General features: G+C 37.7%; 2 protein-coding genes across 5 annotated transcripts in view; one reads left to right on the top strand and one right to left on the bottom strand.

Annotated features, from left to right (window-relative positions):
- Window positions 1–12185, top strand: part of LOC100878771 (band 4.1-like protein 4A) — a 70991-nt gene extending 58806 nt beyond the window's left edge. The window contains exons 6-16 of one of the 4 annotated variants that reach the window (XM_076531086.1): window positions 6074–6194; window positions 6271–6358; window positions 6423–6539; window positions 7041–7553; window positions 8026–8240; window positions 8947–9022; window positions 9119–9201; window positions 9499–9657; window positions 10391–10718; window positions 11280–11386; window positions 11639–12185. In XM_076531086.1, the coding sequence (XP_076387201.1) occupies window positions 6074–6194; window positions 6271–6358; window positions 6423–6539; window positions 7041–7553; window positions 8026–8240; window positions 8947–9022; window positions 9119–9201; window positions 9499–9657; window positions 10391–10718; window positions 11280–11386; window positions 11639–11675 (1844 nt within the window). In that variant the 3' untranslated portion in view covers window positions 11676–12185. The remainder of the gene's footprint in view (window positions 1–6073; window positions 6195–6270; window positions 6359–6422; window positions 6540–7040; window positions 7554–8025; window positions 8241–8946; window positions 9023–9118; window positions 9202–9498; window positions 9658–10390; window positions 10719–11279; window positions 11387–11638) is intronic. The other 3 variants (XM_012281516.2, XM_076531087.1, XM_012281518.2) reach the window with 3 other exon arrangements.
- Srp9 (signal recognition particle 9) lies at window positions 11708–12762 on the bottom strand. Its single transcript, XM_003701594.3, has 3 exons — window positions 12547–12762; window positions 12060–12128; window positions 11708–11977 (listed from the first exon to the last, which is right to left on the bottom strand). Exons 1-3 carry the CDS (start codon window positions 12616–12618, stop codon window positions 11882–11884), a joined length of 237 nt encoding a protein of 78 aa, XP_003701642.1. The 5' UTR covers window positions 12619–12762; the 3' UTR covers window positions 11708–11881.
- Window positions 12763–13253: the final 491 nt, after the last annotated feature.

Raw genomic sequence — 13253 nt, 5'->3', positions numbered from 1 at the left:
ATATTTTATGAAAAGATACTTTAACCTCTTGCACTATTTTGGGGGAGTTGAGGAATTTTTAATACTCAATAAATTTAGTCTAATTTACTTTACTAATTTACAAATTTACTCTGTTGCACAACTCATGTTATGAACACGATGCCCGTGAACTCTCAGTTGAACTTGAACTTGCCCACCGTGCATCACTCCTCGATTATATAAAAATATAAGAAAATTAGCACTTACACATCAAAGTTGGAAGTTCGAATCATCCTACAAGATATAGTCATTTCAAGAAATTATAAAGATAGGGCACAGATAATCGACCCAGTCCACGAAAGAAAAGCAACGATAAGAATCACGAGCGATCTCGGAAAGACAATTACGAACGCAAAGGTGAAATAGCCTGCGAGTCCCTCATTAAAGGTGCCAGTATAATTCTGAAAATGAGCCGTAACTCCTTTTGTTTCGCTGCCAACGACTCCTCATCTTCCGGTACGATTCTTACCACGAGTGTCCTTGAACGCCTACATGCAAAAGAAGTTGTTCTGGTTCGTGCTTCGGGGTGTTATGCGAAAAACAGGTAGGACTACGCTTGTATAACGCTCGAAAACGTTACGCGGGATCCAGTAAAACTGGTTCTCCGGTGATTATCGATGATAAACTGTCATTAATTATTGGATACTTGTCCGTTGCTGGCTGATCGTATAAACTTAATCATTGAACGTACAGTGATTAGTTTACTTTCGCGTTCGGAAACTATTTCGTGTCATTTTCGAAGTCGTTTTTTATTTTGATAATTTCTTGTGTTCTTTGAAAACGTTTCTTGTTATTCGCACATTTTTTATATTTTCCGGTTATCTCGAGTTTTTCTTTTACTCAAGAATTTACGGGACACGTGAACAAATTTGAGATCGAACCTCGTAGTTGTTCGCCCAACGCTGAGGGCGCCACCGGAGGAAAGTATGTGTTTGCTTAGAAATTTCGGAGTAAACGGTTGTCCGACTACCGGCAAGTAGATTTCTGTCTGTGTTTGTGTTTGTAGTTGTAGCATTTGATGAACCAAAAGTCAACGCAGCGTTGGCAAGAATTCATGGGCCGCTAATTAGAAGAGCCTTGTGTACTCGGCAACAATCTATTGTTACGTCGTCTTTCAATAACTTTTTAACACGATATTATCGTCCGCTGCTCGGAGGTTAAATAACGGGGAAAATATTTGAGAAGTAGGAAGCAAAGGAAGAATGTTGCAAAGAGAGGAAAGAATGTTACAAAGAGAGAGGAAGGAAGAGAGCAAGGTTTATTCCGTGAGGGAAGAGTTCTAAAATCCCTTGTTCCGGCAGTAAAGTCAAAGTTTCCGGGAAAGGTACGAGAAAAGCGATTTAAAAAGATTCGCGGTACCTTTGAACGCCATGTGATTTCAATTTCACCGGCGAAAAGAGACGTCTACGTGACGCGTTAAACTTTCGCAAAGTACTTTCAACTTTTCTCCCCTTGCAGACAGTTATTTCGAAATACCTTCGACGAGACAAGTAACCAATCCTTTTAGAACTATTTATTCGTTTCTGCTGCCGTGCGGGGAATCGAAATTCCCGCTTCCGGGAAGTTGGGATAAAGATTAACGACCGCCATTTTGTCTTACTGAATCAAAGGACATCATCATTAGGAAGCTGTTCTTCAGATGTGCACTTTATAATCATACTTATAATTAAAAGTTTTATTAAATCTTCTTCTACCTTTTCATTTACTTGATCAAATTTTTATATTAGATTAACATTCAGAAGTATTGTAAATGGAGAAATATGACGAGGTAGTGACAAGTGATTTTGTTCATTTTTTAAATAAAACTTTTGTGGAATGTTTCACTTCATTTTAAATTGATTGGACAAATTTATTGAATGAAAATTCAAATACATGTTGGAAACTGCTTTTGACCCACTTAGCCTAACTTTAATGCAAAGTTAAAATTGTTATATAGTTTTTACCTTATCGCTTTGTAAATTGCTCGAACGTAAAAATGGTAGTCAGTTAATTTATAATTTGCAAGTTCGAAGAGTGTCCTTTGGACAAAGTAAAAATCACCCCAACTTATTACAGTGGAATAATAGAATAAATTTTATAGAACTCGTGTAATATTTTAATTCGATTGTACAGGTTCCTAACCAAAACTTTGAACGTAAGAGTATTTAAATGCACTTGAATTGAAAAAATGAAACGTTGCACAATCAGTTCCCTCCGACGTATAAATTGTAGCCAAGAAGTCTCACAAGAGTAATAATATTTTAATAGAAACTCGGATCGACCAAGATAAAAACACCATTTCGATCGTAGCGTCAAGGGTTGAAAATCCGTGGAAGCGGATCGTGTAGCCGTTTGACGAAGGCAAAGACGCGAGCTGGCAGAAGGAGGCTACAGGTCCACGCGTTAGTTATCTGCTGCGAGATTCAAAGTCATGCAAATAGAGAAAGGGTGGAATGGCGGGAGAAAGAGAGGAGAGATACGGTCGTGTTTGCGTCTCATCGCCGTGAAAAGGGACGAAATGAATGCCCTTTCTTCTCGTTCAGTCCCGGTGCCTGTTGACAACGGAAACAGAGACGGACAAAACCGGCGAAAGACAGAGAGAAAAAGAGACACGAGGAGAGGATACACGGCACGCGTTTTGCTCCGCGAAATGGAGATAAACCTCTCTGAATACGCGTGCGGTCCGCCGCGGATGAGATCACCGACGATGGATCGCCGACATCTTAAACAACATAATTCCACTCCGCGTTCGACCGTTTTGATCAAGCAATCTGCAAAATTTGCGAAAGCAATTTTTAAATCGACACTCCTTTTCGAAGATATTTAATATTTCTTTCTTTCAAGAAATGAATGATATCGCGACAACTGTATTAAAGACGGCGATGAAGTTAGGTTAGAAGTCAGGTTAGGTTACGGTGGTTTTTGGTTGTGGTTATTTTTGTGCTATAATATATCTTCATTTACTTCTCATCTATTTTCTAAACAATTTAAGGAATCTGTCAAAATGATGAATCTTAGGTTCCTTATTTTATTAAATTAACTTTTGATGAATCATTGTATGAGGTAGTTTACGTATCCCTAATTTATTTATTTTTGTTCAATTTCAATTTAAAAATAAGCTTCAGTTTCAATTTAAAAATAAGCAACGACAAAGCATCTGTAAATCTAGTATATTTTATAATTAATTGTAATTTTACATCAAAATCGAACTATTTTTAAATCCTTGCAAGAGTCCCCTCAACTCTTTCAACGGATACAATCGTAAGTCTTTCGTTTTGCGAGGAATTTCGCTTGCAACGCGCAGCAATTAACGATACCTCTTTCCGCCATTAAAAAAAAAAAGAAAAACAGAAAAACGTCCATCGTTATACAGCGGACGCAATTACGCGGCCGTTCAACGTCGCAAAGTAATTTCCCAGGGAGGACAGTTTAACGACGAATATTAATTAAGCCGGCAACCAGGAGGATCGCGAGCGGTTTCCACCCTCCGCTTCGTGACACGCGTTTCTATGCGGATCACTGAACCGTCGCATTGTGGGATAGGACAATGATGAGCAGATCAAGTGCCCACAGAACAGCTCGTGGGCACCCGTGCGTGCGACGATCAAGTGTCGAGGATTTACTGTTTCAAAGTTTTGCGTTTGTTGAGTTAAGAAATTTACTCTTTTAATTTTGGGAATTTGGTCATTTTTAAGTTTGAGAATTTAGCAATTTTTAAGTTTGAAAGTTGGGATTTTTTTAGCTTGAAAATTTGGGAATATTAAATTTATAAATAGGGGTGGTTACTGACGGTGTAACACGTCTGCAATAGGGTGGTTTTACAATTTAGAAATGTGAGAATATGATAATTTAAACATTCTGAAATTGAAGTTTTGAACATTTGAAAGATCTGAAAATTTAAAGACCGACACTTTGAAACTCTGACAATATAAATTAATTTGAAGATCTAAGAACTTAAAAATTAAAAAATGTAAAAGCTTGTAAATTTCAAAGATTGAAATTTAGAATTAGATAATCTTGAAAGTTAAAGAATATGAAAATTCAGAAAATGATCTAACAATTGTCGAGAATTTGCGATGAAAATAAAACGGAAACGGCGAGCGTGAGGAAATCAGACGAGGTGGAGGCATTCGGTCGCATTTTTACGAAGGTGCTAGCTTCCCTCCGTCGGGTTGGGCAAATATTGAAGTTCCTCTGGAAATAAGTAGACCATTTTGCAAATGGAAATAGAGCTTCCAACGGTGAAAGCGTTGTCCAGCTTTTACGGAGATCTCAAACAAGATAGCTCGCGACGTCCGTGCACGATGCCATTACAACGGCGACGAAAACACCTTTAGGCATTCTTTCTGCTCGAAATCTTGCCCGGTGAATACTATTATTCTTCGCGAGTTTCTTCTCTATCTCTTCAGGCTCTTTTGTATCCGGAAGATTCATTTCTACGGTGCAGTTTTGTTTTCTGAATTAATTTGGATCCCTCGTTTTCTTCGCGACTGCTCCAAGACGATTCGTTCGAGCGAGAATAATGGGAATCGTAACTGGAAATTTAACCCTTTCGCCGTCTCAGGGTTTATCGGTGAAACGATTAATATATATGATATATAACCGTTCGGATAAAAGAATCGACGGCATTTAGGGCTAACGAGAGTTCTTTCGTCCCTAATTGCACGTGCAATTTCTCGATTCAAATGTTTGGCAATTTTGTCATTCGATTAATTCAGGATTTGACTTCTTTTGTTCTCTGATTTTAAAGTTATCAAATTTCTGAGTTTCTCAAATTACGAATTTCTGAAATTTTAACACTAAAACTGACAAATGACCGCTCCATAAGTTTCTTATTATAACGTACACATTTTGTTAAATTACATTCCTTAAAATCAACATTGATTTTCATCAAGATAAAGAATAAATGTGTGTACTAATTTATGTTTTGTCGTTTGTTTATTTATTTTTTAACTTCATTTAAGTACACATTATATGTCGGTAGGTTAAACTTCATAAACCTTCGAAACCATAAATTTTCATGCTTCAAAATATAGTCGAATTGTATCGATCGATTCGAATTCCTGTCTTGTTCGAAAGCATCTAGCAACGTGGTAGTTTTCCAAGACGATCTTTTACGCAACGTTCGCGGCAAAAGTTGCAGGACCTATGAGTCCGCGTTTCGCGTATAATACGGATCGACCGATCGTTTCGCGGTCTCGTAATTACACGAGCGAATGAGCATGCAAGAAGCCGGCGACGACAGAGTGCCGGGTTCTCCTGGTAGAACCAACGAGAAAATAAAGTGCCCCCCTCGCTACGGTCGGAGCCGATATTCATCAAAGTCAGTGATTCAATTAACCGACTAGGATGATTTCTGGAGGGCATTTCTATCGCGCACCCTATGGGAATCGACGGCCATCGTGATGGGGGCGGAGAAAACTCGGAGACAGAACCGACGAGAATCGAAATACCGTTCAACTTCGATTAATTTCCTGAAATCTTCATTTTCTCAGCACTTCGTGTCCTTCTATTTCGTGTCGTTTATTTGCCTTCGAATTTACGAAGTTTACGAGTTCGGAAATTTGCACTCGAGTGCATCGAACATGCTGTGCAACTTCCATTAATTTCCTGAAATACCGAACACTTTGTGATGTTCATTTGCCTTCTAATCTACGAAGTTTGCTGGTTCGGAAATTTGAAGGATTCGTGTCGAGAATCAAAAGTACTGTGCAACTTTTACTAATTTCTTGAAATCTTCATTTGCTTTGAAATCTACGTTTGCTTTGAAATCTACAAACTTTACAAATTAGGAAATTTGGAAAACTTGACTAGACCGAGAAAATCGAGTAAAAATTAACACTACAATGTTAAATGCATACTTGCTTTTAAATTGGAAATAAAATTTTCAAACGTCAACTAACACGTGCCACCACAACCACACTTCAATTTGACAGATATTTCAACATTAACACAGTAATTAAATTTTGTAATATATAAAATGTGTAATATAGAGATATTCTCCCGATTGATAGTTCTAAAGATACATGTCTTGTCAACATAAATCCTAAATTTCATTTGACCCTCCATGTTTCAGCGGAACTCGGAGATTATGATCCAAGAAGACACTCTGTGGGCTACGTAACCGAGTTCCGATTTCTAGCGAATCAAACCACGGAATTGGAGAACCGCATAGTGGAACTTCATAAAACTCTCGTGTAAGTTTACCATTATTACTTTACATCCATGACTAATAATCACGGTGATTTGCAATAATGATGATTTCTTTTACAGAGGACAATTACCCTCCGCCGCGGAGTTGAATTATCTGGATAAGGTGAAATGGCTCGAAATGTATGGCGTCGACTTGCACCCTGTCTTGGTAAGTATTTGCGTTTCAAATTAACGTGTTTAAACCCTGAGAACCATGTAACTCGAATTTACAGGGCGAGGACAGTGTGGAATACTTTCTGGGTCTGACGCCGAGCGGGATCATTTTGTTACGCAACAAGACCAAAGTGGGAAATTATTATTGGCCTCGAATCAATAAAATCTATTATAAGGTAAGCAGAGTTATGTAAAAGATACATTCGGAATTTTTTAATTTTTAGACCCTTCTGAGGAAAGTTTTTTAATTTTTGTATTGGTAAATTTTTTAATTTTTAGATTTGTAAATTCCTAGATTCTGAAGTTTTTATATTTCTACTTTTTTAACTTGGGAAAATGATAAATTCATATCTTGTGCAATTTTAAAATTTTTCACAATTTTTAAAGATTCACATATCCACGTGTTTGGACCTCAATTTGCAAAATTTTTAAATTTTTATATTTCTATATTTTTATGTTCCTACGTTTCTACGTTCCTACATTTCTATATTTATACATCCCTACATTCCTATATTGCTGTATTTGCAAATTCAATTTCTTAAAATATCTAAAACTGTTTCGAGTGGAATTTAAATTTGCACTTCGATATGCTCGAATACCACTTGAAGACATGTGACCTATATTTCCAAATTACTACCACTTCTCTCTCAAAACCTCACCTCCACGCCTTCTTCCAGGGTAGATACTTCATGCTGAGAGTGAGCGAGAAGAATTCCGAGGAGAGGACTCACGGTTTCGAGACGCCATCGAAAGGAGCCTGTCGGCACCTCTGGAAATGTTGTCTGGAACACCAAGCGTTCTTCCGTTTGATGGCCACAGGACCTCCGCCCTTGAGTCCCTATTCCCGTTTCCGTTCGTATAGTCCTCCGTCCGGGTCGGAGAAGCACACGGTGATCAGACGGAATCCTCCTCCAGTTTTTCAAAGGACTCCAAGTCGCAGAGCGCAACGACGCGTGGTGGAGGGCCAAGAAATGGTTGGCCCGTTCGTGGAAACACCTGCCAGCGTGAACCCCAACCCGTGCAATAACCCGGTCGGCGGAAACGTTTTGTGCAATAGTCAGAGCACCAGACAGGTGAACAACTCGAGCCCGAGGAGCACCAGGAGCGCTCCGTGGACTCAGAGCCAACCTCGAGGCCTTTATACTTCGTCTAGTCCTCGGTCCGTCCGGTCTGCGGGAACGGCACCGGCAGTACGTTTCTTAAATCGATTGATTATACGTGATTTCTTATGAAATATTAGAGAAAAAAGTATAGTATAGATTTATTTGATTGTCGACTTAATTTTTAAAAAAATCAAGTTTGATTCACTTCATGACTGACACAATGTTATTTTTTGTCAAGGGACAATTATTGTGTTCCACGATATTGAGATTAAGATTTTTAAATGATAATTATGACTAAAAAGAATAAGAACGATAGGTCTGCTTTTGCAAGAACATAAGTAGAACATGAGTAGAAACCACTCGTACGTTTCCTCACCTCTATACGCATCCTCAAACTACACTAATTTGTTTGGTCAATTAAAAAAATGTGCGTGTGTCGTTTGTATGTACCCGTTGAAGAAGATTAGTCAATCAGAGTCAACTGTCATCTTCTCAGCTCCCAACCGTACTGTATTGTACAGCAATTGAATATCGTTAAATCAGATTGTATTGTTTGCAGCTCTTGAGCAGACTCCAACGAAGGAGCAGCTCCGTGGAGAGCCAAAGTTCAGGGGACAGTCACAGTCGCGGTGGCCATCGAAGAAGAAGTCATAGTCATAGTCATCGGAGACATAGTCGTCACTCCGACTGCGAGTCCGAGCTTTCGAGGGGTTCGGACACCAGGTCCGGCCATCGTAAGCATCGCAGAAAGCACAGAAGTTCACGATCGTCGAGGTACAGTTCACTTATGAGGAAATCGACTTTTGGTACACCGATTCAACTTTGCATAATTATAGGAAATGCTTCGAATTTCTCCTTCACCTAAAAATTTTACAAAATACCTGCTGCGTTTCCTATAATTGTGCAAAAGGAAAGTGTCTCGAAAGTCGCCCTCGTTAATTTGATTTTCCTTAAACCCCTGTTTTCCCGTTCATTCTACAAGTACCCTACACGTTTCGTTGCACGCGAACATAAAAAGAATTCGAACGAAGCGATTAACCCAATCTGACTTGGTTACAATCGGCATCGTACGCCGGAACAATTAAGCGGCTAAGACATGCTTGCTGGTCTAATTGGTAATTAATTGACGTAATAAAGGCCCCTTAGACGGTGATGTGAAAACGAAACAACTCGCTAGAACGTCTTGGGCGGGTTCATCGACCGTGAGGACGGGAAAGAAACCCTCGTACTCATTATACTCTCACGGTAGGGTACATAGGCCGCGTAAAGGTGATAATTATTTTAATGACGATGCGCTTGGGAAATATCAACTTGGCCTAACGAAATCTCTCGACGCGATACCTCCGCGTTCTTTCTCGACGAAAAATACGCTCGTATAAGCGAAACGATTCAAACTTAGTTTATCACGGTTACATTAATAACGCACCCTCCGTGGTTAAACATTATTATCCTGCACGTGCACGGCCGTGAATCTTTTCAGACACGAATTGGTGGACTCGGAACCGCAATGGAGGGAAGCGCAGAAGCGGAAGGGCGAAGGTGTTCAACGAGCCGTCGTAAGTTTGAATAACAAACTCGTATTCCAGACGTGTTTATTGTATCTGAAGCGTTCCGAAATGTTCTCTTTTTCTTCATGGGTCTCTTTCACGTAGGTGAGCCATACGGAGCCCAGGAGGAGGCACAGGAGTAGACACAGGAGCCCTTCTCAGAAACAACTGCCAGACGAGCTTAGAAAGTAAGTATCGTCCACGGAATTATAATTATTGTCCCCCTCGGTGTATGTTAGGGGTGTGTCAGGTCCTGACTTTTTGAGATGGAATGAGATACTTCTGGTTGGTATCCTGAAACAAATCAGAATTTTCCAATTTAATATTTTGTGGTTTGCAAATATTTGAAAACTAAATCAACGTAGAAACACAAACTAAATCTCACCAGATCTCATCCGAAATTCGTCCTCTCCCTAATTCTCAAGATGTCAGAACGACTTGCACGCCTCTCACAGTTTCTGACACGTTAACGATGGATTTTACAGACATTTAGAATTCGGGCTGATCGACACCACCGGCATGAGCGAACAACAGCGTCGAGAGATACCGTACACCGTGGTTCAATCGCAGTCAGCCGCTCAACAATGTGCGCTACAATCTAGCAATTCCCGTTTGGACGACGCAGACTCGTCGTCCCTACCTAGGTACGATGATCTCAAGACGGCCTGCAACATCCACGGTCATCCTCCGCAGCTGGAGGATGAGACAGGATCCGTAGTCATTGTTTAAAAACTACCCCTTGCATGTGTGTCTTTTTTTTTAATTTATTTAGAGCATGTACGTGATCTTAAGCATGCGCCCTATTATTTATTTGAAGCATGATAGGTCCTTAATAAATCGATGAGATTAACAGCTTGTCGCACCTGTTTATTTATTTCCTGGCTGGCACCCACTGATGCTTTTTTGCTATTCCATGGAAATCACGTGGCTACTCCGTGGAGGTGAAGATCCGTAGCATTTTGTTCGTTGTTTCATGTACTATTTTTTTGTTTGTGTGCCATGCATCCTCGTGTACCCGTTGAACGAAAATAGGTATCTGGGAGCGTCGAAATTTTTCTCATAGATCAACGATCGTTCGAAACTTATTTTATTTGTCGCGGAAGTTCGTACGAATTCCTTGTTCCCTTTGTTTTAGGTATTCTTAAAATACTGTAGGCATCCAAGCGTACATGTACATTTGGCGAACTCACAAAAGTTGATCGACGAATGGAAAATGTTTGCGTGATTATTAGTATTGTTATTGAATAAAATTGTATATCGCTAAGGAATGCAATATATATGTATACGTATGGCTCGTAGTGTGTATTAACAATGTTTGAACGTTGGTGAACTAAAAACGTGTATTTGCATCGATGTCGTAATGGTTTGTCCGATCAGGGATGTGCTTGAAATTTGCCGTGATATCCAAGACTGTCAAGGAATCACTTTCAGAACAATCGGATCCGTTGGCAAACGAAACAGAAGAGTGATACAACATTGTCGAGACGGAAGTTATAATTTGCCGCCGACGAGGCCGAGTTATATCGAGACAAAGTACTACGACGGTAGTAGGAGCGAGTGCAATATGAGGAAGGACTTTTATTATACTCGTAACAACAGAATATTGATAGGAAATAATGTGGACAGTGGGCTCGGGGAAAGTACACCACAGGAATTTTCAAGTTGCTGCTCAAGCTCTGCCGACAGCGCTAAACCTACCCGTGTAGTACGTATTTTTACGCTTCTATTTCTTAAACAATTTTTATTTCGAGTGAAACTCGTTACTTTCCATTTTCATACAATCTTCATTTATTTTAAAGAACTATTTAAAAATATATGTATCACTTGATCGGGTACTCGAGCTACATGCTCAAATCCCGAACTCCAACTTAATAGTTGAATATCTAAAACTCTAATAAATAATATCGGAAAGTAACGAGTAATGCTGTTGCGCTTCATGTAGTTTAAGCTTTTCGCTTTTGAAAGAGAATAAAAAGATAATCATGATTTTGAATCACAGATAAAATCTTTATTAAAATGGCACTTATTATAGAAAAGTCTTTTTAGAGATACTAAGCGCTTATTTACAAATACGTATATGTGGTTAAGGCTTGCTACTTCTTTCTTTGCTAGTCACAGCATTTTATTGTTTATAGATTTGTCGATTACTTTTTGTTCTATGAAAATACAAAGTTGATTCAAATGAAATGCTGTTACTAGAATGTAGTGTGTTGTATCCTAAAATTTTCTGCATAGTAAATTAGTAAAATAGTTTTGTTTGGTATAGCCGCAAATGCAATTAGGGGGAGAGGTACGCTATGAATTGTCTTCAAATCAAGAAATCTACCCTCCTGTTGATACTACTCTGGATGCTGTTCTTCAGCCCATTATATCGTAAGTGCTTCTTTTCATTGCTTCGTGCTTCTCTCTTATAATAAGTTACAAATTACAAACGAATCTGGCTTTATTAATAACAAATGCATTACACCCTGCTAAGTATTCTTCTTGTCGATGGAATTAGATGATTACATTTTCTGGAAAGTACTGGTTTTTTCGTATCAATTTTAGTAATAGTTCATTTTGAAAATTTATTATCAAGTCAATTTTAGTGTATACTATGACACATTTTATTTTGTACTGTTTCAGAACTTTAACAAGGAGACAACGGAACCGCCCGAAATGAGCATGAAGCTTTAAATAAATAAAAAATAGACATTTATGCACATATTGTATATTTAAGAAAGTTTTTTATACCTCATTCAAATTAAATATCTATAATCCCATCAGTCGCAAAATCTTATGAAATGGAACAACATAAATGATGAATTAAATGCGCAGCACTTTTAATCCTTGATAAAAAAGTGTCCCTAATCTTATCTAGTCCCTTATTTAGCTCTCTTTAGAAGCCATGTGCCTCATAAGGTTTCCTATAAATTTTTCCATCTTCTTTAAGTCTTGCGCTATTTCTGTTCTATATTGTAGACACTGAAAAATAAAATCACAAGTCTGTTATTTAAATTACTTCCTTAAGAGTTAAGAAGGTAAGTTACGTAAAGACAGGACTTACTGTTCGATTATCTGTAAGCTTTAGACATAAGACACCTTTAGTGTGGCAATATTTCATTGTATACCGAGCCTAAATCAAGAAAACATAAATTATAAACTTATGATTATTAAACTATTTATAAAGAAACCATTATATTTCTATAAATTTCATTGACTTTACCTCCAATACCAAAATAAATAAAATACTTTATACAGAATATATTTTCAATATTTATATATTGTCTAATGGCATAAAATTCTGTTCCTTATATTTAAAATACTGTATGTATTACTAGATCATTTTTGTACTTGAAGAAGTTATTAAAATAAAATATTTACATGACATGACATATTGAAACGTCAATCATCGTACATAACCTACGAAGTTTTTTCTTAATTATTGAATGAAATATACTTAAACAATACCATGGTTATAATTGTACGAAATCTATAATATTGTACACTGAACGAAAATTGAAATAATTGATACGATATTAAATAAATTATACCTTCAGTGGGTCTTGGAGATATAACCTCTCAGCCCCCTTCTCAAATTCTTCCCATGAACTTAAATACGTCATGTTTATTACTAACAGAAATATTTTATACAAATGAGTTTATACTACACTAATTTTTTAACAAAAAATACAAAATTTTATTCAACACATTGCCAGAAATGACAACACGATCGTAGCAAAAACAGCATATGGACCCCCGCTACCGGATTGAAACTCAGAGGCATGAATAAATGAGATTTGGCCACGTGGCGACATCTAATCAAAGTCTCAGTATTTAATTAGATCACAGACGTGAATAATACCACATTAATGACATTGAAGATATAAAATAATTTACTGGGATGGACACAAATTATATTACATGGAAACGCTTGTCAATCACTTGCAAGAAAGCTGGGACTCTAGATGCTGTTATACGATTTTGAATTAGCCGCCACAATTTTCATAAAGTATGAGTGTGAATATAAATTTAAAAAAACGTATATTAAGCTTTAAAAATTCTTTCAAATATTAAACTTTACAATAAACTATTATTTTTTATACATTTTTACGTAATAAATCGTCAAAGTACTTCAATTAAGAATATGAACTTGAATACAAAGTTCAAGTTCGTTTAGTTACGCGCGAATGGTTGACGGGAGAGGACGCGTTCTCGGTCTGTGGTTTAAATTTGTATCTGTGCAAAACCATTATTATTC

Source organism: Megachile rotundata, chromosome 4, assembly GCF_050947335.1.
Source record: "Megachile rotundata isolate GNS110a chromosome 4, iyMegRotu1, whole genome shotgun sequence".
NCBI classification, from domain to species: Eukaryota; Metazoa; Arthropoda; class Insecta; order Hymenoptera; family Megachilidae; genus Megachile; species Megachile rotundata.
This window is presented reverse-complemented; position numbering and strand designations above follow the sequence as displayed.